This window comes from Vicugna pacos, chromosome 20 (genome assembly GCF_048564905.1).
Source record: "Vicugna pacos chromosome 20, VicPac4, whole genome shotgun sequence".
Taxonomy (NCBI): Eukaryota; Metazoa; Chordata; class Mammalia; order Artiodactyla; family Camelidae; genus Vicugna; species Vicugna pacos.
In genome coordinates this window covers 22,071,485-22,094,271 of record NC_133006.1, presented here as the reverse complement: position 1 = coordinate 22,094,271, position 22,787 = coordinate 22,071,485, and the positions used below count along the sequence as shown (strand labels likewise).

Genomic DNA, 22,787 nt, shown 5'->3' with positions numbered 1-22,787 from the left:
AGGGAGTGGCTTGGGCTTCTCCTTGCTTCCTCTCCCCTGTGCTCCCATCTTTCCTGCACATGGAGCTGCCACCTGCCCCTCCCTTGCTCCCCACAGCTGCCAACATGAACCTGGATCGCATCGGGGAGCAGGCGGAGGCCATGTTTGGAGTAGGGTGAGGACAAGGTTGATGGTGGGGGGTTATGGATGGGGTTGGGTGGGTGATGCAGGCTTGTAGACCCCCTCTAAGGTTGGTCTGGATTTCCTGAGGCTGGGGGCTGGTCCCTCCCTCTTTCGTCATTGCCCCTGGAGACCCTTACCAGGCTCCAGGGTGGGGGTCCCCTGGCTTTGTGCTCTGATCCTCCTTTGCCTGCCTGGGCCCCAGTAATATAGGGGCTACTTGGGCCCCAGTGTGATCTTGGTCATCCCCCTGCCTCCACTCAGGGCGATCGTGCCTCTGTTTGAGTGTCAGGACTTGGGCAGGGTAGCTGGAGGGAGAGGAACGTCCCTGTGTCTTACAACAGGGAGGGCAGCCTGCTCTACAGGGGGCTAGAATTGAGGGGGAGTCACCTCAGGAGTTGGGGGCTCTTAACTATTTCTGTGCCATGCCCTTGGCATCTGGTGAAGCCTTTGGACCTCTCCTGGGAATGGTGTTTTTAAATTTATAAAATAATGAACATACAATTAGAAAGGAAACTAATGGCACTGAGATGCAGTTATCAAAATATTGAAGAAAACAAATTTGAAGTGACAGTTATATATGTGCCTCTTTGTTAATACGTTAAATAACAGGCTGTGCCTGGGCTGTAATTAGTACCATTACTTCAAAGTCGTGATGAATATAAACGATATTTTGCAATTTCTGTAACAACTCTGAGGTGATGTGCAAACATCTGTGATTTTTATCGGTGACAAAGTCACAGGTACTACTAAATTTTTTCTCACTGAAGGAAATGCTACATCCTGGCGAGAGGTGGGTAAAAATACAGTTTTTTTCTCCACCTCCATTCACGACCCCAGATTCTATCTGTGAATCCCTTGGGGGTGTCTGCGGGTCCCCTGTGAAGATTTCTTGCTTTGGTTTCTTAATCAAGGGGGGTCCTGCGGGACCTCAGTGGACATGGGAATCATTTGGGGTGCTCAGGGCAGTTGCTGTTTGCAAACTGATGAGGAAATATCAGTATTTTGTTTTTAATGGAGGTGCTGAGGATTGAACCCAGGCCCTTGTGCGTGCTAAGTACATGCTCTACCACTGAGCTATACCCTCCCCCAAAGTCAGTGCTTTTACGCAGTGTTATGCTGAGTGCTGTCACTGCTAAGTGGGTGGTAGGGAGCCTGCTGGCCCCCTGGGGTAGAAAGGAGGTGCCAACCGTGCCCGCTCCCTGCTACAGGAAGACGAGCAGCATGCTGGAGGTGGACGACGAGGGTGGCCGCATGTTCCTGCGCGTGCTCATCCACCTCACCATGCACGACTACGCGCCACTGGTCTCGGGGGCCCTGCAGCTGCTCTTCAAGCACTTCAGCCAGCGCCAGGAGGCCATGCACACCTTCAAGCAGGTGCTGCCCCCGCCAGAGCACCTGGCCCTCAGGGAGCAGGGAGGAGGATTGAGGGGCTTCCTGGGGACCAGAGGGCCACCTGACCTGGGCATTGAGCAGGCGGGCTACCTTGGCCACACTCTGGCCACTGAGGGTAAACCAGGATGGAGCAGTTCACAGCACGGGGGCAGCTTGAGATGCACGTCTGGGGTTTTTGGCCTGGCTGAGCTCCTTAAAGGTGGGAGCCGTGTCTTGGTCACCTTCCTCTCCTCTCAGCCTGGCTCAAGTTCTGTTATTTCTTATGATGCGGACAGTACTTTACAGTTTGCAAACTCTGTTGCATGCACCTTTGCTGTGTGCTTCAAATCATGCCTGGCGTGTAGTCGGCCCTCACCAAAGGGACTGGTTTTGTTATTGTGATGTCACGCGGCTGCAGTCTTGACAGCTCCCTCTGAGATGGGACTGGTGTTTAACGAGGGCTCACTGTGTGCCAGGTACTGAGTGTTAGACTTGCATCCATGGAATTCTCGAAGCAGCCCTGACAACATGGTTTCTACTCTCATTCCCATCTTACAGTTGGGAGAAATTGAGGCCCAGGGAGCTTTCCTCCCTTACCCACTGACCCAGAGTGGGTAAGCTGGAGACAGTCAGGATTCAGGGATGCCAGGTTGCTTTGCCCTGCCCTGTTTGGGTTTTGGGTAAACAAGTGACAGGCCACAGTAGCATGTGACACAAATCAGTGAGTAACTGAAGCAGGTGACAAGGCAGCTCATGATTGTGGATGCAGGGAAATCTGTGGCCATCAGGGAAGGCTTTCTGGAGGCAGTGGTCTTAGAGAAGAGCCATAAACGTTGAGTAGGATCGGCTGGATGAAGTGGAGATGCTAGGAGCAGAGACAGCCCTGGACTTGTGAAGGTGCGGGGAGTCTCTACAAAGCAGTGGACCTGGAGGTGCCTGTCCCACCAGGCAAGCCCGTCCTTGACCTTCAGGTGCAGCTGCTGATCTCAGCCCAGGACGTGGAGAACTACAAGGTGATCAAGTCAGAGCTGGACCGGCTGCGGACCATGGTGGAGAAGTCGGAGCTGTGGGTGGACAAGAAGGGCAGCGGCAAGGGCGAGGAGGTGGAGGCAGGTGCCGCCAAGGACAAGAAGCAGGTGAGTGGGGTGTGGGAGCTATGGCGGGGCTCCCTGTGAGGCTGGGCCTGGCTGACCCCCTCCCCTGTGCCCCCAGCGGCCCACTGATGAGGAGGGCTTTCTGCACCCGCCGGGGGAGAAGAGCAGTGAGAACTACCAGATCGTCAAGGGGGTGAGTGGACAGGGTCCCCGGGTGGGGTCTGCAGGCCTGTCTGCCCTGGAGGCCCCGGCCCGACCTCTTCCGCCTTACGCTCTGCTGGCCGCTGGCCCGCAAGATAACTTCCAGCTTTCCCTAAGTGTTTGGAACAACTCTGCCAAGGTCCAGATGGAATTATTTTAAAGCTGAAAGATTTTAATGAAACTCCATTTCACAGTCATATTGTTCTATTTACTTTTATGGGTGGAATCAGGCTTTTAGGGCTTCCCGGCCTTGTGGCAGTGATCCAACCCAGCAGCCACGCCTTCTTCCCTCTCTGTCCCCGGTGTGAGCTGGGATTCAGCTCTGGTTGGCAGGGGACTCGAACCCGCTGGTGGGGTGGGCCGGGCAGTGGGAGAAGCTTGAGGAAGTGGGAAGGGGCTCTCGGCTCACCCTCCCCTCCCCTCCCCCAGATCCTGGAGCGGCTGAACAAGATGTGCGGTGTTGGGGAGCAGATGAGAAAGAAACAGCAGCGGCTGCTCAAGAACATGGATGCCCACAAGGTCATGCTGGACCTGCTGCAGATCCCCTACGACAAGGTGACCCCTGACTTCTGACCTCTGACTCCCCTGGGCATTTCACCCCAAATCCTGACCTTACCCAAACACTAACCCCTAAAGCTGACCTGACCCAGCCTCGCCCTGACCTTTCATCTTGGCCAGCCCCAGATACCTTGACCCCTGAATCCAGTCTTAGTATCATCTTGATCTTTGACCTTCTCTCCCTCACCCCGATCCACTTTGACCTTGAATTGACTCCAGCCTCACCCTGATTCTTGACCCTGACCCCAGCTTCTGTTTCCCTCTCCGGTCTTATCCTCATAATCTCTGCTTCATTTAAACCTTTGACCTTCACCCTCCTTATCTGACTCATGTTGACCCTAATCTGACCCTAGCTTCTCTTTGACCCATGATATCAACTCTGTCCTCATCTTGACTCTTGACTTTGATTTTTCACCCTAGCCTCTCCCTGACCTCTTACTCTGACTGTCCTCAAGCCCACCCTGGTCCCTCACCTTGACCGACCTTGGTCTTGCTAAGTCCCAAGCCTCCCCTCACTCTTGATCCTGACCCCTTAGCCTTGCTTCCCCACTCCAGCCTCATCTCAACCCCTGAGCCTTAGTCCTTTGCACATTTCCATATCCTGACCCACCTTGGACCTGGCCGCCTTGTGGTCCCAATCCTGAGCCGTGACCCACCCCCACCCTCACCCCCATCTGAGCTCTGGCCCCAGACCTGGCCTCATCTTCCTCAGGTGGCCAGCCCAGCACCCTCTCCCCTCCTCTCCGCTTCCAGGGCGATGCCAAGATGATGGAGATTCTGCGCTACACACACCAGTTCCTGCAGAAGTTCTGTGCGGGGAACCCCGGCAACCAGGCCCTGTTGCACAAGCACTTGCATCTCTTCCTCACGCCGGGGGTGAGGGCGTGGGGCTGGGGCACCTGAGTGGGGCGGGTAGGGTGGGGCCCGGACCCCCCTGTCTGATGGACACCCTGCCCGCCTGCAGCTGCTGGAGGCGGAGACCATGCAGCACATTTTCCTGAACAACTATCAGCTCTGCTCCGAGATCGGTGAGCCCGTGTTGCAGCACTTCGTGCACCTGCTGGCCACCCACGGGCGCCACGTGCAGTACCTGGACTTCCTGCACACCGTCATCAAGGCCGAGGGCAAGTACGTCAAGAAGTGCCAGGACATGATTATGACTGAGGTGAGGGTGGGGCTGAGCGGCGCACAGGGAACTCGGGCGGCGGGGGGCCTGGACTTTGAGAAGTCAGACCGTGGGTCAGAAAAGGGACCCTGAGGTGCTGGGCTGTGGAGGGGACATAGGGGAGGACTGAGGTCACAGAGGCAGGTGTAGTAGAACTCAGGCGGCCTAACAGAACTCATGCGGGGCCCAGGGGGAGAACTTAGGTGCCTGGTAGAACTCAGATAAGGAGCCTGAAAGATCTCAAACACTCATTCCTTCATTTATCATTTACTGTCATTTATTTACAAATCATGAAGCACCTGCTGTGTGCTAAGGCCCATGCATCCCCGGGAGAAGTCAATCGAGTGCAAGCTCTGAGGGCAGGGGCAAAGGGTGTGGGACAGGGACCACGTTCCTTGTGCTCATTGCTAGGGCCCCAGGGTCCGGCACACAGTAGGTACTCAGTAAACACGTGTTGCCTGAAGGCAAAAAATGAGGGGCTGAGTCTGAATCTGAACAGATGTGGTCTCTGTCCCGGAGTGTCTTACAGGATGGGGGGGGTGGGCAGGGAGAGAAAGGAGCCAGCGCTAAGGTGAGACGAGGGAATGTAATTAATGAGAAGCCATGTTGGAAGGGCTGTGCAGTGCTAATTATTACTTACTGTTACATTTCTGTGAATAACATAATCACTGACATGAGAGAGATACTGTGTGCTCCTCGAGGGTTTACATTACAGCTGTGGGAGCACAGGGGAGGGAAAGCCAGGAGGGGCTGGGATTACAATGGGCTTCCTGGAGGAGGCGCCTCTGAGACCGGCCCAAGTGGGGATCTTTCCTTAGGAGAGGAGGGGGACTTCCTGGGTGCTGGGCTGTGTCCCTGGTGGCAGAGGGCCTGAGACATTAGCCTAGGGCCCAAGGGCCAGGGAACCCCAAAGTCTCAGGAGAGGGTTTTCCTGAGTGTTGGATGAGGGCTGGGGTCAGAGTACCAGCCTCTCCCTGGGGAGGGCAGATGGGTGGAGCTGGACTAAGGGGGGTCTGATGCGTGCCCCACCTCCCACCACCAGCTGACCAACGCAGGTGACGACGTGGTCGTGTTCTACAATGACAAGGCCTCACTGACTAACCTGCTGGACATGATGAAGGCCGCCCGGGATGGTGTGGAGGACCACAGCCCCCTCATGTACCACATCTCCCTGGTGGACCTGCTGGCCGCCTGTGCGGAGGGCAAGAATGTCTACACTGAGATCAAGTGCACATCCCTGCTGCCCCTGGAGGATGTGGTATCTGTGGTGACGCATGAAGACTGCATCACTGAGGTGGGGCCTGTGTGGGGACCCTGGGGACCGGGGAAGGTGGCTGGAGGGTAGGGGAAGCTGCAGGGGTGAGGGGATGGTCAAGCGGGCCAAGGCAGCCACTCAGCCCTGCACAGTGGGGCAGGAGGAGGGAGATGAGGAAAGTGGGGGAGGTGGACAGGGATTGGGAGGCGAGGGAGATGGTGGGGACATGGGTAGTGGAGCAGGGGGAAGGCCAGGAGGAATCGGTGAAGGGCAGAGAAGTGGAGAGCCTGGGTGGGCACCCTGCTCGTGCCCTTGACCTCCCGGCCCTGCCTGCCCAGGTGAAAATGGCCTACGTGAACTTTGTGAACCACTGCTATGTGGACACGGAGGTGGAGATGAAGGAGATCTACACCAGTAACCACATCTGGACACTCTTTGAGAACTTCACCCTGGACATGGCTCGGGTCTGTCCCCAGGGGGCTGTGGACCTGCAGGCAGACTGGTGGGGTAGGGGGGTGGTGGCCTTCCCATGGGTAGAAGTGGAGGGCCCCCAGGTGTTGGACACCCTCAGGCATCTGTCTCTCCTAACCCAGGTCTGTAGTAAGCGGGAGAAGCGCCTGGCTGACCCCACCCTGGAGAAGTACGTGCTGACCGTTGTGCTGGATACCATCAGTGCCTTCTTCAGCTCCCCGTTCTCTGAGAACAGCACCTCCCTGCAGGTGGGCTCCTGCTGCTAGTAGCTTTTGTGCAAGGAGGAGAAGGGAGGGAAATCAGAATATATATACACACATATATTCCTATTTGCTTGTAGTGCATAGAGGTATAGCAGAAAGATATACACGTGTATTAGTTATCGATACTGAGTAACAAATTACCCCCAAATCTAGTAGTTTAAAACAACAAACATTTATCCTCTCACAGTTTCTGTGGGTCAGTAAGTACAGTGGGAACCATGCCATAGATCAGGGCTTCCTAAATTCATTTGCTATAATGGGTCCCGGGGTGGCAGGGACCCTTGGCAGCTCCTACACATCAGTGACAAGATGTGATGCTTACTGCAGTGGACAGCAGAGCGCAAGCAGTTATCAGGATAATCTGATGCACAGAATCTTTGATGTTGGCTAGTTGGTCATGGTGTCCCTTGAACTGATGTAGGTAGACAGCCTTAAGTCTGCTCGTCTGTAGAAGCAGAAAAGCTCTAGGCTAGTGAACTGAAGTTTGCCTTGAATCACTGAAAGAGTCACAGCCCCTCAGGAAGTCCCCAGATTCTCAAACTTGAGGCAGGTCATAGCCTCAGAGCCCCCTGAATGAAAGAGACTCAGGTTCCCTTGAGGAAGAGCCTGCTACCCCACCTAATTCATAAAGAAACATTGGAAGGACTCACAAGAGACCAACATAAGGGCTGCATGTAGGTAGAAGGACTGAGGATGGAGTGGTGCGTCTGAGAGTGGCTAAAAAACATTGGGTCCTGTTCTCCCAGCAAGGATGGATTTATTTTGACACACATGTGTTTGGGCCCTGAGGCCCCTTTGGAACTATGGGACTCTGGTGATTTGTATCAGTTTTCCCCACCTCTTACCAGCCCCAGGGCAGAGCATAGGAGAATGAGGGGGATGGAGTCAAGTTTTGGGACAGGACTTCTCAAAGCATTCCTTCTTATAACCTTTATGGTTTTTGAACCATGTAAATATATCCCCTTTTTACAATATTAATTTATTTAACATTTTTAAAAGGAAGAAAAGGGTCAGCAATGGGCTATAAGCCCCAGGCCTGGACCTCGGGATGTTCTCACAGGGCTGCCGTGTACAGTTGGGCAGGTTGTGCACTGCTGAGAGGCAAGAGGGGTGGTGCCTTTTTCCAAATGGAACAAAGGCACATGGTAGATCCTGAACCTCCACCCATGCGCATACTCAGCAGGCCCTGATCACTTGGCCTGGGGCTGTCCAGGGTGGAAGGTGGGCCAGGCTGTAGCAGCAGGTGTGTTGCCTCTTACAGACACACCAGACGATCGTGGTGCAGCTGCTGCAGTCCACCACGCGGCTGCTTGAGTGTCCGTGGCTGCAGCAGCAGCACAAGGGCTCCGTGGAAGCCTGCATCCGGACCCTCGCCATGGTGGGTGAGTGTGCCAGGGGCACTGGCCAGCTCCAACCACCCCTCCCCTCCCTTCGCCACAGGGATGCTGCCCTTCCAGTAAACACCTTATCCCTAGGCTCACCTGTCGTCTGTTCCTAGGTGGTTCTCAGTAAGTCCTTCTTGGTGTCTAACTAGCATCTTAGCAGTTGAGAGAAGCTATCTACTCTGAGTCAGTTCCCTAGAGGAGAGTGCTGGGTGACATCCCCCAGCCAGAGTTTCTTATGCTTGTAAATGGTCTCAGGCAGGAAGGAGGCCTGTAGATTCTTAGGGAGAGTTAGCTAAGGGGAGAGAGGTCGGGGAGGGGTCAGAGTGGAGCCAGGGTAGAATTATAGAGGCAGAAACTCCCTCTTCTTACCCAAAAAAGGGAAGAGGGCACCTCAGTCCAAGCGGGGGCCAGGGTGGTGGCTCCTGCACCCCAGGCCCTCGGTCGAGTTCATCCTGTCCCCCAGTGCGACAGCTCTGAACTTTGCCCCTCTGGCTGGCAGACCCCCCACCCCACACCAGCCCTCCAGCACCCTGTCCCCTCTCCCCCCAGCCAAGGGCCGGGCTATCTTGCTGCCCATGGACCTGGATGCCCACATCAGCTCACTGCTCAGTAGTGGTGCCAGCTGTGTGGCTGCTGCCCAGCGGAACGCTTCCAGCTACAAGGCAGCCACGAGGGCCTTCCCCCGTGTCACTCCCACCGCCAACCAGTGGGACTACAAGAACATCATCGAGAAGCTGCAGGTGGGTGTGGGGCGGCCTGGGAGCTGCTTTGGAAGGGCCTGTTCTTGGGGAGTGTCCCTTCTGTGCTGCCCACTCTTGCCAGGAAGGGGCTAGTTGGCTTGTCTCCTCCTGGGGGCTGCTAGGGGCAGGGGACTGAGGGGCCCCATTCCAGGGTTGGTGCTCATGAAGGGTGTCAGGACTCCCCTCACCACGGACAGCACCTTCCTGTTTCTGAAACACACTTCTGTCCACTGTTTTGTTCGCCTGTAGAGGGGGTGTGGTGGGTTATGATCCCCGTGTGGTTGGATATCAAAGCCCAGAGAGGGCAAGGGGTTTGCCCAAGGTCACACAGAGCTAGAGGAGAGGCTGGGAAAAGAGCCAAGTGTGTGGCTCCCAGACAGGGGCTCTGAGCAGATAGATGTCATATGCTCTGTTCATGGCGGCTCTGTGGGCCCTGGCTCCCTCAGATGGTGGGGTACAGGCCAATCCGTGGGACCCTTTGTTGGGGATTGGGGAATGGTGGTCACGTGTGGTCATCTCTTGGGTGGGGGTGGCCCGGCCCACCCCTGCCCACCCCTGCCTACCCCAGGACATCATCACTGCCCTGGAGGAACGGCTGAAGCCCCTGGTGCAGGCCGAGCTGTCCGTACTGGTGGATGTCCTACACTGGCCCGAGCTGCTCTTCCTGGAGGGCAGTGAGGCCTACCAGCGGTGTGAGAGTGGGGGCTTCCTGTCCAAGTGAGTGGGATGCTGGGCTGGGCGTTGGGGTGGGCAGTGGTGCAGTGGCCCAGGACAGGGAAGGGCCTGGTGGTAACCAGACAGCCCTTAGGGTCAGAGGGCTGGGGTTGGGGACAGTGGCTGGAGGGAGGCTGTAGGGGCTGCCCTGAGCATGTCCTCCTTCTCTGCCGGCCAGGCTGATCCAACACACCAAGGACCTCATGGAGTCGGAGGAGAAGCTCTGCGTCAAGGTGCTCAGGACGCTGCAGCAGATGCTGCTCAAGAAGACCAAGTACGGGGACCGGGTGAGTGCTGGGCGGGGCTGGAAGGCGGGCAGGCCCAGCCATGAGCTCCAGGGGCTCAGGGCCAGGACTGCTGGCTGAGGGTTCAACGGGGAAGCATGCTACTGTGGGCCTCGCTCCCCTCCCCGCAGGGCAACCAGCTGCGCAAGATGCTGCTACAAAACTACCTCCAAAACCGAAAGTCCAGCTCTCGGGGGGACCTTCCCGACCCTATGGGCACTGGTCAGTACCGCATTTCCCCTGCCGTGCCCCGGGCAGCCTGATTGCCCTGGGCCCTCCCTTCCCACTCCTTGCCACTCCCTGCCACTCTGTCATCAGCTCCCCCTTAAGTGAGTTCGCCACTCCAGGCCTGGACCAAGACTGGTCAGCAATTGCGGCTACCCAGTGCCGGCTGGACAAGGAGGGGGCTACCAAGCTGGTGTGCGACCTCATCACCAGCACCAAGAATGAGAAGATCTTTCAAGAGAGCATTGGCCTGGCCATCCACCTGCTGGACGGTGGCAACACGGAGATTCAGGTGTGGAGTGGTGGGAGTGCTGAGGGGCTCACCTCCTGGGTGGGGCTTCCAACTCAGGATGGGGGACAGTGAGCCAGGCGCTGGGCTGCAGGGCTGGGTGCTGGTGGCCAGCAGAAGTCCAGCTACTCTGGGGCGGCTCTGCCTCCTGTATCTGCCCCCTGTGTCATGTGGCCCTTTTCTTTCCCTACACCCCCGCCCTGCTGCAGCCAGGCCTTAGCCTGTCTCCCACATTCTGACCCCTCATTCTGTCAACAATTCTTGCCTCTCAGCCTCTCTTCGGGCCTCCTTCCCTCCTCTACCGCATCCTCCTCAGCCTTTGGTACCCAACTAAAGGCCTGCCTTCTCCAAAAGCCCTCTGATTCTCTCCTCTCCATTCATTCGTTCATTAACTCCATAAGTCTACATTGAGTGCCTTCTGTGTGCCCGGTAGTGCTCTAGGTGCTAAGGAGGCAGCAGTGAACAAGGGACAAAATGCATGGTTTCTTGGTACTTATATCCTAGTGGGGGCCATGGTCCCTAATCGTACTCCCTACATAATACAGAGAATATACTGGACAGTGATAATTCAGGCAGGGGGCTTTGGGAGTGCTGGGGCAGGGCGGTATCTTGGAGTGATCGGGGAAGGCCCCTGAGAGGGAGACGTGAATAAAAACTTGGAGGTGAGCATGTGGCAAAGTGGGGCAGAGCACCTGGGGCAGACAGAGCAGGCAGCAAAATGCTGTGAGGGGGAAGTGGCTGCTGTGGCTGGCAGGGCAGAGGTGGGGTGAGTAGTAGGTGCTGAGGTCAGAGGGGGCGGGCCCTCACGTGGCCTCATGGGCACTGTGAGGCCTGGCCTTCCTCTGGGGAAGATGGGGCCACTGCAGGGTTTTGAGCAGAGGAGAGACATGACTTAAATTTCAAAGGGATGTGTCTGGCTGCTGTGTGGGGAACAGATGTAAGGCCAGGGGCAGATGCAGAAGGTAGTGAGGAGGCTAGTATAGGCCTCCAGCTTCGCAGTTACAGACCCTTCCTCCTCCAGCACTGATGGTCCAGACCACCCCTCACGCCACCCTTAATTGCAGGGCACAGGGATGCCTCTGTTTCTCCCACCTCAGTCTGGTTTGGGCACATCTGGGGGCCCATCTGTGTCCCATCCTTGTCCCTGTAGTACAGGATGGAGCACCCAGGGGCTTCCCCAAGGGCTGCTGAGAGCCAGGCCCAATGCTGAGGCTGCCCCCATATCACGGTCTGCCCCCAGAAATCCTTCTACAACCTGATGACCAGCGACAAGAAGTCAGAGCGCTTCTTCAAGGTGCTGCATGACCGCATGAAGCGGGCTCAGCAGGAGACTAAGTCCACAGTGGCTGTCAACATGAATGACCTGGGTAGTCAGCCGCGTGAGGACCGGGAGCCGGCAGACCCCACAGCCAAAGGTCGGGGGTGCGGATGGGGGCATGGGTTACAAGGTGGGGGTGCCAAGTGGGGTCAGAGGGTACAAGGTGAAGGGGGGTCACGGGGCCCCAGGAATGAGGGCTTGGGGTATCAGGCAAGGTATGTGGGCAGGGGACAGGATAGGAACACAGGCCTTTCCCAGCCTCACTAGACCTTGTCCCACAGGCCGCGTGGCCTCCTTCTCAATGCCTGGCTCCTCATCCCGCTATTCGCTGGGCCCCAGCCTGCGTCGGGGGCACGAGGTGAGCGAACGCGTGCAGAGTAACGAGATGGGGACATCCGTGCTCATCATGCAACCTATCCTGCGCTTCCTGCAGCTGCTGTGTGAGAACCACAACCGGGACCTGCAGGTGAGCGGCCCCGCCCCTGCCGACCACAGTCGCACCCACCTCGCCCTGCCTTGCCCCAACCCCACTTTGGCCCCTGCTGGCCAGTGGCACGTCGATCCCCCAAGCCCTGCAGCCCACAGGATCGCTGTCCCCTAGCGGGCCCCTGCCCCCTCCCTGCTGCAGCCGCCCCCTCCTGTGCTCTGCAGAACTTCCTGCGCTGCCAGAACAACAAGACCAACTACAACCTGGTGTGTGAGACGCTGCAGTTCCTGGATATCATGTGCGGCAGCACCACGGGCGGCCTGGGGCTGCTGGGGCTCTACATCAACGAGGATAACGTGGGCCTCGTCATCCAGACCCTGGAGACCCTGACAGAGTACTGCCAGGGCCCCTGCCATGAGAACCAGGTGAGCTGTCAGGGCGGTACATGGCCACATGGACGTGTGGGAGGATGGAGGCCTCTGGAGCTGCCATGATTCTGAGGGGCCTGGGCCTGGTGCCCCCCACCCCTGCCTCCCGCCAGACCTGCATCGTCACACACGAGTCCAATGGCATAGACATCATCACTGCACTGATTCTCAACGACATCAGTCCGTTGTGCAAGTATCGCATGGATCTGGTGCTGCAACTCAAGGTGGGGCCCGTGGCAGCCCGTGTGAGCGTGCATGGATGTTTGTGTGCTGTGTGTTGAGTGTGTGTGTGGTGCAGGCATGTGTGCAAGAGTGTGTGATGTGCGCAGGTGTTAATGTGCATGTTTACATGTGTGCACGAGTGCACCTGTGAGCAAACGTGCAGGATGTACACTTGCTCTAGAAGCACACGTGTTCTGAGTTTATCCGGGGGCCTCCTGTGTACGTGACTGCTATCTGGGGCATGAGTGTGTTGGCCACAGGGTCGGGGAAGGCGGCCTATGAGTGGGCTGGATATGCAGGACCCATCTCGGCCAGCCCCGGGGTCAGTGGGGAATGGGAGGGCCATGGGACTTGAGGGCCAAGGCTGTTTTGGAGTAGTCAGTGGAGTGGGTGATAGGGCCCCTTAGACTGTGGCCTGTCCCCTCAACTCAGGACAACGCCTCCAAGCTGCTCCTGGCACTTATGGAGAGCCGGCACGACAGTGAAAACGCTGAGCGCATCCTCATCAGCCTGCGGCCCCAGGAGCTGGTGAGACTGGGCTGGTGGTCAGGTGGAGAGGGTTAGGTGGGGAGGCGGACCGGGTCGGGTATGTGCGGATGGGGATTGGGGCCCAGCCCGCACTATGTCGCGGGAAGAAGGCATTCGAGCATGCACTGCCCTGCCAGGTGGACGTCATCAAGAAGGCCTACCTGCAGGAGGAGGAGCGTGAGAACTCGGACGTGAGCCCACGTGAAGTGGGTCACAATATCTACATCCTGGCGCTGCAGGTACTGGCCCCGCCCCGTGGCCCCGCCCCGGCAGTCATTCCCCCACCAGCGACCACGCCCCCCTGACTGCGCTGCCCTCACTCAGCTCTCCAGGCACAACAAACAGCTGCAGCACCTGCTGAAACCGGTGAAGCGCATCCAAGAGGAGGAGGCTGAGGGCATCTCTTCCATGGTGGGGGCCAGGAGGACGGAGGATGGGGCTGGGGTGTGGGGCGTGGCTAAGGCTGAGAATGGGGCGGGGCTGGGCGGGAGATGGGATGGGATAGCATCTGGGTGAGGCTAGGAATTGAGGGCTGGGCTATGACCCGAGGTGGGGCTGAGGGTGGAGCTGAGACCTCACAGCCTGGCTGGAATCTGGGATGAGGCTGGGGGCGGGTCCAGGAACTCAAGGAGGACCTGTGGCCCAAGGGCTTGGTTTGCACCTGAGTAAAAAGCCCGGTTAGACTTGGGGAGTGGGGCTCAGGACCGCTGGGAGACCGACTAGTGGCCAGGGATGTAACCGGGACCTAGGAGTGTGAGCAAGGTTGCTTTGTGGGTCTGGGGCAGGTCTGGAAGCCTGGAGCAGGAACTAGGGTGCCCCTGAGCAGGACTGTGCAGGGTGTTGACTGTCCTGTAGGACTGTCTCCCTCTTTGGGGTTGGGTTTTTGTTGGTCTGGGCTGGGCTAGATCTGATCAGAGTTGGACTCAGACCTGGCAGGTGGGGCTCAGATGGCAGGCCTAGTGGTGTGGGGCTGCTGGACCTGACCTCAGCATCCCCTCGCCCCCAGCTCAGCCTCAACAACAAGCAGCTGTCACAGATGCTCAAGTCCTCAGTGCCTGCACAGGAGGAGGAGGAGGATCCCCTGGCCTACTATGAGAACCACACGTCCCAGATCGAGGTGGGGCTAAGGGCACTTAACAGTGATGAGGGCTCTGGGCTTGGCCTTCGGTAGTCAAGGCTCAATGTGACTACGCACCTGTGTGCGTCCAGATCGTGCGGCAGGATCGCAGCATGGAGCAGATCGTGTTCCCGGTGCCCGGCATCTGCCAGTTCCTGACGGAGGAGACCAAGCACCGGCTCTTCACCACCACAGAGCAGGACGAGCAGGGCAGCAAAGTGAGCGACTTCTTCGACCAGTCCTCCTTCCTGCACAACGAGATGGAGTGGCAGCGCAAGCTCCGCAGTGAGGACCCCAGCACGCAGGCGGGCGGGGCTGGGAGCTGCTTGCGGATGGCCCTTGATGCCTCCTTCTCCTGCTGGTGGGGACCCCACCCCAAGGATGGCTCCGATCACATATACTTCCAGAAGTGGGACCTAGAGCTTGTGCTGGCAGTGGGGCCCCGAGTCAGGTGGGCAGACGGTATTAATCAGGGACCCGTCCCTTGCTCCCCCAGGCATGCCACTCATCTACTGGTTCTCCCGCCGCATGACCCTGTGGGGCAGCATCTCCTTCAACCTGGCAGTTTTTATCAACATTATCATTGCTTTCTTCTACCCCTACATGGAGGGCGCGTCCACAGGTGAGGACACAGGGCTGGCAAGCAGGGGCCCTGAGCTCTCTGTGCCCACTCCTTCAGTTTGGGCAGAGCCTGGGGGTCAGCCAGGCTCTGGGGGAACAGATAGAGTGAGGAGAGGCACCCCCTGCACTGCTCTCTGGTTTCTGCACCCCATCATGGGGAGACACGGGCAGTCCAGTGGGGCAGACAGGGTCTTTGATCTCTGGAGACAGAGACCAGTTATGGTAGCAGCAGCTGGAGAGGGCCTCATACCTTAAGCCTAGAGATGCAGGTGTGATGGGCCAGGCCCTAAAGCCAGGTGACCAGGAATTTACAGGGAAAGCTTCCAGAAGGGGTGACTTCTGGGATCTGCAGGGGCCATGGGCTTGAGCAAGCCGCACTCACCCCTGCTCCCCGGCCCCTAGGTGTGCTGGGCTCCCCGCTCATCTCGCTGCTGTTCTGGATCCTCATCTGCTTCTCCATCGCGGCCCTGTTCACCAAGCGCTACAGCATCCGCCCCCTCATCGTGGCGCTCATCCTGCGCTCCATCTACTACCTGGGCATTGGGCCCACACTCAACATTCTGGGTGCCCTCAATGTGAGTGTTGGAGGGACCCCACTCCAAACCCTCACGCTCACCTGCAGTCGGACCTGAAGCTGGCCTGCTGTCTCACACTGGCCACTATGCTGCCCCATCCCCCTCATCCCTGTGTTGGGATCCCAAGCTCATTATAGACCCCAGGTGGGGACCACTCCATGGCTCCTCCATCCTCCTGGGCAACGAGGGGCAGCGGGCACTCAGGGCCAGCCAGGACTCACTTTGGAGCAGCAGCTTCAGGGCTGCTGTGTACATGGTGTTAGCTGTGCACCACCCAAAGGCACGTTGAAGATGTCAAAGATTTGTGTGTTCTGGCAGGAAACTGTGCTTTGAGCAAGATGGGGGGCACCGTTTCTAACGTACTCAGTCACCATAAAGGCCAAGGGTGATCTTCTCTGACCCATCCTCCTTTAGCTGCGTCTCACTTTCTTCCTGGAGCAGGGGACCCAAAGGAATTGTCTATTCTAGTCCTAGGAGCCCAGATGCATTTCTGGAAGCATTTTCATTAATGCTGTGTCTGCCAGGCTGAGCAGGGCTGACTCAGATCTACTCCACTGGTCACGGCCTCTACTCTGGGCACCGGGTGGGCATGACAACAGGGGTGGGGATTCAGGGTGGGTGGTAGGGCACTGACCGCCATGCCCTACACTTGCCCCCAGCTGACCAACAAGATCGTGTTTGTGGTGAGCTTCGTGGGCAACCGTGGCACCTTCATCCGGGGCTATAAGGCCATGGTCATGGACATGGAGTTCCTCTACCACGTGGGCTACATCCTGACTAGCGTCCTGGGCCTCTTTGCCCATGAGCTCTTCTACAGCATCCTGGTGAGGCCCCCAGGCGGGGGTAGGGGGTGCTGGGCAGGGGTGCAGGGGGAGTTGGGGATCCCTGCTGGTTGCTGGCGGTTCCCCATCACCAGCTTCAGTCCAGTTCTCTTGCTGCTGGGCTGGGAGGAATGGATTTCCAGTGTCTTCCTCCACTGGATCCCGGCCTGGCTACTCCTGGCTCCTATCGGACCCACCTCCCCTGGATGGTGGTGGTTCAAGCCTGGATTCTGGAGCCAGACCACCTGGGTTTGCATCCTGGATGTGGCCCCTAATAGCTGTGTAACACTGGGCAGGTTACTTAACTGCCCATGCCTCAGTTTCACCATCTGTAAAATGTGAATAATTAATAGCACGTACTCTCTAGAATAACTGTGAAGGTAAAGTGAGCTAACACACAACAGTCGTGTAGCGTGTGTCCTGGCACATAGCAGGTGCACCACAGGAGCTGGCCTTCTCCCTCCACCTGTGGTATTTGCTGCCTGTTCCACCCTCACGCCTTCCCCTGGGCCCCTCCCTTTCCTCAGCCTTAGAACTCCAGGCTCCTCCCAGAAGCCTCCCCCTGTCGGCCTGGTTCCGCCTGCCTATGTGCAGACCCTGCTGGAGGAGGCTGTGGAAACCACTGGGAGGCGGGCAGCCCTTGGGTCCAGCTGGGTCCCTGTCTCTGCCCTGCAGCTCTTTGACCTCATCTACCGTGAGGAGACGCTGTTCAACGTCATCAAGAGTGTGACCCGCAATGGCCGCTCCATCCTGCTGACTGCCCTGCTGGCCCTCATCCTGGTCTACCTCTTCTCCATCGTCGGCTTCCTCTTCCTCAAGGATGACTTCATCCTTGAGGTTGACCGGCTGCCTGGCAACCACTCCAGAGGTCAGGGGGGTACCTCTCCCAGGCGGGTGTGTGGGGATGAGGGGACCTGCACAAGCAGCCAGCATCAGGCCCAGGACCTGGGAGTCCTTATTGCCCCAGGCCACTACCTTAGTTTCTCCTTTTGTGTTCTGGGTCGGGGATAGGGTCTAGCTTATGCCAATCTGCCTCCCTCTTCCCTGAGACAAACTGAAGGCGTAGGAGAACCTTGGGTTGCTCTTGCTTGTAGCCTCTGTCGTTCATGTTAAACAGTATTCGTGGGGCTGCCTATGTGTCAGGGCTGGGGGTGCAGACCCCCTTCCTTGCCCTTAGAGCACAGCCCAGCGGGGACAGGTACATGAAGACCCTTCACTTCTAGCCAGAGTGAGGAGCTGGTAGGATCAGGGCAGGCTTCTTGGAGGATGTGATACTGCGGACAGAACCGGGGAATAAGGCCAGGCATTGGGACCTGCTGTTGACCTCATCCCTGTCCCCTCCAGCCAGCCCCCTGGGGATGCCACATGGAGCTGCCACGTTTGTGGACACGTGCAGTGGTAATAACATGAACTGTGTCTCAGGGGTCTCAGTGCCTGAGGTCCTGGAAGGTGAGAGCAATGTGTCTCGGGAATCCAGGTGCAGTGGGTGGAGGCGGGTGGCCTGGCCCAGGTATGAGTATGTGCTCTGCTCACAGAAGATGAGGAGCTGGACAGCACGGAGCGGGCCTGTGACACTCTGCTCATGTGCATCGTCACCGTCATGAACCACGGGCTGCGCAATGGGGGCGGCGTGGGCGACATTCTCCGCAAACCTTCCAAAGATGTGAGTGCCCCCTGCCCGCCTCCCCAGTCCACGTGGCCTGGCCTGTTCGGGTCAGCAACTGTGAGGGCTCTGCTCTCAGGTCACAGCCAGTTTAAGTGGCTTGGCCTCCCTTGATCTGCAGGATCGCGAGTCCTGGCACATTTCCACCCTCTTTGCCCCACTGTCCTCCCCACTTCCATGCAGTGACGTAGCTGAGCTGTCCCCACCCGTCAGCACAGGCATCCCCACCAGCTCACTGTAGATGCTCTAAGGAAAGACCTTGGCGCCGAGCTTTCCTGGACTGGGGAAGGTGTGAGTCAGACAGCGGGCGGGTCCCCGGCCACATGAGCTTCATCCTTGAGGCAGAGGCCCAGCCCATGCCTGGGGCGGCAGGATGGGGAAGCTGAGTGGCTTCATGAGGAGACCTCAGGATTTGACTCAGCCCAGCATTCCCAGAATGTCAGCCTATCCCCAGTGGCACAGGAGTGAGAAGTTTCTCCCTGGCCCGACAGAGGGTTTCTAGAATGAGTGAGACAAGGTGTCCTGAGGGCAGGCAGGGGAGTTCAGAGCCGCTCTTCCCCAACCCAAAGTTAAAGGCAGGCACAAGCCTAGCCCCTAGGCCTAGCTCCCCACGTGAGACTCCTCGAGGTCTTTGTCCCGGCTACTGTGTTCTAATCCACACTCAGGGCACTGGTTGTGATTCTCCATGGAGCGAGTCTGGGTCCACTCTGCCATCTTCAGGGCCCTGGGAGCCAGAGGCCCTCATTTCCTTCTGCTGGGGGCTGGGCTCTGAGTCCTGCCTGCCTGGCCTTGCTGCCTCCCCCTGCAGGAGTCTCTCTTCCCGGCCCGTGTGGTCTACGACCTCCTGTTCTTCTTCATTGTCATCATCATTGTGCTGAACCTCATCTTTGGGGTGATCATTGATACCTTTGCTGACCTGCGCAGTGAGAAGCAGAAGAAGGAGGAAATTCTCAAGACAACATGCTTCATCTGTGGTGAGGCCGGGTTCCTGCCCGTGGAGGCTGTGGCCAGGCTGGGGCAGCCTGTGGATCAGGCTCTCATCTGGGCCCATGACAGCCTCGGTTGGGCCCTTCCCGGGTTCCTGTGGCCACTGGGGAGCCCTGTCCTGGGGTTGAGGGCTTGATGGCTGTTTGCTCATCCCAGAATTTGGGGGAACAGGACCCTGCCTGAACTTGGAGTCATGGAAAGGCTCAGGAAAGGGCCTCAAAAACCATTCCTTTAAATTCTCTGGGGTTCAGATGAGGAAACAAGTCCTGTCAGTGGCCTCAAACCTCTGGTCTCAGTCCTGGGCTTCATCCCCCTGGTGTGAAGTGCTAGTCCCCTCACCAGCCATCGCAGGTGGAGGAGCAGGCACCACCTGGGACAGATCCCTTATCCAGCTAGCCCTGCTGCCCCGGGCCGTGGAATTCCGGCGTCTCCTCTGCTAGTCCTCGCCACTGCGGGCGAGGCACTGTGCGGCCGAGTGGCTGGTGCTTTAAATAGAAGAGACCTAAATAGCCCTGATGGGCTGTTGCCTGCGTTCACCAGGACTTTCAGCCCTAGTACAGATGTCCCCACTCCATCAAGAGGCGATGTCCACCCCACCAGGTGGCCCCATAGTGGCTCTTGGAGGCCGGTGGGTTCAGCCTTACCCTCTGCCTTATCAGGTCTGGAGAGGGACAAGTTTGACAACAAGACGGTGTCATTTGAGGAACACATCAAGTTCGAGCACAACATGTGGAACTACCTGTACTTCATCGTGCTGGTCCGCGTGAAAAACAAGACGGACTACACAGGGCCTGAGAGCTACGTGGCCCAGATGATCAAGGTGTGGGCCCCAGTGGGGGGAGGCCACGTCTGCCCACGCTGACCCTGGAGGCCTGGGGCGGGTGACTTGAGACAGCTGTGGACACTTGTTAAGAGGCCAGCAGGGGAGCGAGGAGCAGCTGGAGCTGGCCCTTGGCTACTCGGGAGCCCTGCCAGCTGCCTGTGCTGCAGAAGGGCCTCACACTCCTCTGTGTCGGCTCTGGTGTTGGGAAGAAGCCCACAGCAAACCCGTCAGCCCCAAAGGATGTGTGTGGTGCCCTGTGGTCTGTGGGTGCCTAACGTGAGGTGGCGTGGGAGGAGAGCACACCCTGCCGGGGCAGGACATTCTGAGGGGCCTTTTCTAGCTGGGTGAGGGAGGGCAGCTTCCCGAAGCCTGGTTGGCACCTGGAAAAACTTTATCAGACTTAGGAGAAACCAAATAAAACTCCAATTTAGTATGGAGTTAAGGCAGTGAACAAGGAAAAAAAGGTCTTGTAGCATTTAGGGTAAAGGAAGCCCATCAGTTCCATCAGATGTAGGGCACCTTCAAATTACTGCACAGCGGGAGGAAGGTGTAGCTCAGAGGTAGTGTGTGCTCAGGATGCATGAGGTCCTGGTACCTCCATTAAAAAAAACAAACCAAAACCGACCTTTAAAAAAACCCAAATTACTGCACAGCAGATTAACTGTAGCCTAAAAGGGAAGACCTATTTAGTAGGAAAAAAAAAGTTGTGGGGATAGGATTCCATTTGTCTCTTAGTGCATTTTGGACTGATCTTTGAGTACAGGTGTATCTGTTGGGCTGAGAATTCACAGCTTGCAACAGGCACCGGAAAGCTGCTTGGTGCCCCTCCCGCTCTGCCTCTGTCCTGGGAAACATGACTCTACCTCATGTACCAGGCGCCAGCCGTCCTCAGCAGAGCCCCCGCTCCCTCAGTGTACCATCTGTCTGATTTGCATCTTCCTGGGGTGTGGGGTGTGTGGGGCGGGGCGGGAGGAAGGAAGGAGATTCAGGGTCTGGGCGCAGAGGCCTTCCCTCCACGTCTTGCAGGGTGTTCAGTAAACAGATGGTGCTGATACTAGTGGGAGATTTGAGGCTGTCTAACGGAAGTCAGGCTGTCACAGTGCTGCGGCCTTAATGCCCACAGACAGTTTGCTGCCAGCTCACTCTGGCCCCGGGGGAGGACCTGGGTCAATTCAGATTTTCCCATGACACATCCCTGGGGAGTCATTTTGCCAAGGGTGTGGCAGCAGGCCCCCCCGCCCTCCACAACTGCTTTTCCAAATGAGGCTTTCCTAGGCCAGGCCCAAGCCCGCTCACCCCACTGCTGGTGTTTTTCAGAACAAGAACCTGGACTGGTTCCCCCGGATGAGGGCCATGTCCCTGGTGAGCAACGAAGGGGAAGGAGAGCAGAATGAGATCCGGATTCTTCAGGACAAGCTCAACTCCACCATGAAGCTGGTGTCCCACCTCACTGCCCAGCTCAACGAGCTCAAGGAGCAGGTGGGCATCCCGGCCCTATCCTGGTTCCACCCTGCGCAGCCTCAAGGGCTGTCACTGAGCAGTCACAGCCCAGCCTGCCATAGGGCAGGAGGGGGAGGGTGTTGGGGCCTTCATGCTGCTCCTGCCCCTTCTTGGGTCTGGGGTGGAAGACAGGTTCCAAACGCTCTCTTCCCTCCATGGAAAGCTAGCTTGGGGGTGGCAGCCCATATCTGTGCGCCCCTGAAAGATGCGGCTGAGTGGAAGCTTGGGGCAGGTGTACTCTTGCTCCTGGCAGCTGCAGTGAGTTCCCCCGAGGCGTTCACTGGTGATGGGGGAGGTTAAGGCCTCAAGATCCCCTCTTGCTCAGAGCAGCCTTCTCCATCTGGCAGTGACTAGATGAGATCAGGCAGCCCCTCTTTTAGGCGGGGTGCTTTCCCAGCTGCACCCAATCAGGGGGTTGTGACAGGCTAACTGAGGACAAGGGTTTGGGGCTGACATCCTCACTGCACCCTGGGGGGGCCCTGGCCTGCCGCCAGTGCTGAAAGGCAGCTGGGTCCACGGGGGGAGGGTGGGCACCAGCCCCTCCACTGGGCAGCCTGACCCGCCCTCCTGGCCTCTGGTTAACCCTAGATGACGGAGCAGAGGAAACGCAGGCAACGCCTGGGCTTCGTGGATGTCCAGAACTGCATGAGCCGCTGAACCGCGCCATTGAAGGCCTGACACGGCGCAGTCGACACTGGAGAGCTGTGACTGGCAACACTGCCTCTTCCCTGGGTCAGGTGGCCCTGCCAGCCTCTCACAGCTAGGTGCCCACCCAAGCCTCAGCTCCCACTCTGCCAGAACCTCCCAAGCCAACCCAGGCTCTGACCAGTGTGGAGGTGGACCCACAGAGCTGACAGTTTTGCCCAGACTGAGCCCTCAAAGACTCAAACTCTGGGACTCAGCTTACCTTAATGCCTTAGAGGAAAATAAGTCCTTTGTCCCTTAGAACAGCAACCGATTCCTTTGTATTCCTCCTGTGGGTGAGTAGGGGCGGGGTCACCTCTTTATTCTCAGCACTACATTTTGGTTGCTGCCCACCTCTGGAGGGGGTGCAGTGATGCTGCCGCTAGTGATTTTAAGGCTTTGTTATTTAACTTATTCAGACGCCATGCTCAGTCCTGGCCAGGGCTGCTCGGCTCCCTCCGTGCCTCAGATCTGCTGTAGACAGTGTGTAGACCTCACTGTCCCGAGTCTAGGCCACCCACTCTGGCACAGCCCCAGGTGGACTAGTGACCCAAGGATGGAAAGCCTTGCTCCTAGGACCTGCCGCTTCCTGGGGGACAGTCACACACCCAGGTGACAGGGCTGGGGTGTGTGAAGTGGGTGGTTTTGACTGCTTGTTTTTTCCCTTTGGTGTAATGTTTTACAAATCCTTTGGCCTGAGAACTAATATGTTAATTGCCTTAAATAAATTAATAGAAATCTAGTCCATTAGAAAGGGATGCTGTTTCCCATACTCCCCAGGGGCTGGGTTAATGTGCTGGTGGAGGACAGAACAGGAGGCCCTGCCTGCCTGCCTGGCTCACCTCAGGCTCTTGGGAGATGCTGAGTGACATCCTGTCTCACAGGGATTCCTGCAC

At 57.7% G+C, this 22,787-nt stretch overlaps 1 protein-coding gene across 2 annotated transcripts in view; it reads left to right on the top strand.

Moving 5' to 3' along the window:
* ITPR3 (inositol 1,4,5-trisphosphate receptor type 3) overlaps positions 1-22,633 on the top strand; it is a 64,297-nt gene extending 41,664 nt beyond the window's left edge. The window contains exons 24-58 of one of the 2 annotated variants that reach the window (XM_015237525.3): positions 97-154; positions 1,371-1,536; positions 2,505-2,669; positions 2,746-2,820; positions 3,258-3,383; positions 4,140-4,262; positions 4,351-4,551; positions 5,594-5,845; positions 6,145-6,270; positions 6,400-6,525; positions 7,802-7,922; positions 8,475-8,665; positions 9,234-9,382; positions 9,558-9,666; positions 9,795-9,885; positions 10,011-10,180; positions 11,418-11,592; positions 11,777-11,961; positions 12,147-12,347; positions 12,464-12,574; positions 13,005-13,100; positions 13,238-13,339; positions 13,425-13,511; positions 14,107-14,217; positions 14,310-14,502; positions 14,714-14,839; positions 15,241-15,413; positions 16,073-16,237; positions 16,910-17,102; positions 17,579-17,683; positions 17,773-17,897; positions 18,706-18,871; positions 19,544-19,704; positions 21,025-21,186; positions 21,796-22,633. In XM_015237525.3, the coding sequence (XP_015093011.1) occupies positions 97-154; positions 1,371-1,536; positions 2,505-2,669; positions 2,746-2,820; positions 3,258-3,383; positions 4,140-4,262; positions 4,351-4,551; positions 5,594-5,845; positions 6,145-6,270; positions 6,400-6,525; positions 7,802-7,922; positions 8,475-8,665; positions 9,234-9,382; positions 9,558-9,666; positions 9,795-9,885; positions 10,011-10,180; positions 11,418-11,592; positions 11,777-11,961; positions 12,147-12,347; positions 12,464-12,574; positions 13,005-13,100; positions 13,238-13,339; positions 13,425-13,511; positions 14,107-14,217; positions 14,310-14,502; positions 14,714-14,839; positions 15,241-15,413; positions 16,073-16,237; positions 16,910-17,102; positions 17,579-17,683; positions 17,773-17,897; positions 18,706-18,871; positions 19,544-19,704; positions 21,025-21,186; positions 21,796-21,864 (4,955 nt within the window). In that variant the 3' untranslated portion in view covers positions 21,865-22,633. Of the gene's footprint in view, positions 1-96; positions 155-1,370; positions 1,537-2,504; positions 2,670-2,745; positions 2,821-3,257; positions 3,384-4,139; positions 4,263-4,350; positions 4,552-5,593; positions 5,846-6,144; positions 6,271-6,399; positions 6,526-7,801; positions 7,923-8,474; positions 8,666-9,233; positions 9,383-9,557; positions 9,667-9,794; positions 9,886-10,010; positions 10,181-11,417; positions 11,593-11,776; positions 11,962-12,146; positions 12,348-12,463; positions 12,575-13,004; positions 13,101-13,237; positions 13,340-13,424; positions 13,512-14,106; positions 14,218-14,309; positions 14,503-14,713; positions 14,840-15,240; positions 15,414-16,072; positions 16,238-16,909; positions 17,103-17,578; positions 17,684-17,769; positions 17,898-18,705; positions 18,872-19,543; positions 19,705-21,024; positions 21,187-21,795 lie in introns of both variants that reach the window. The other variant, XM_006202108.4, reaches the window with a different exon arrangement.
* Positions 22,634-22,787: the final 154 nt, after the last annotated feature.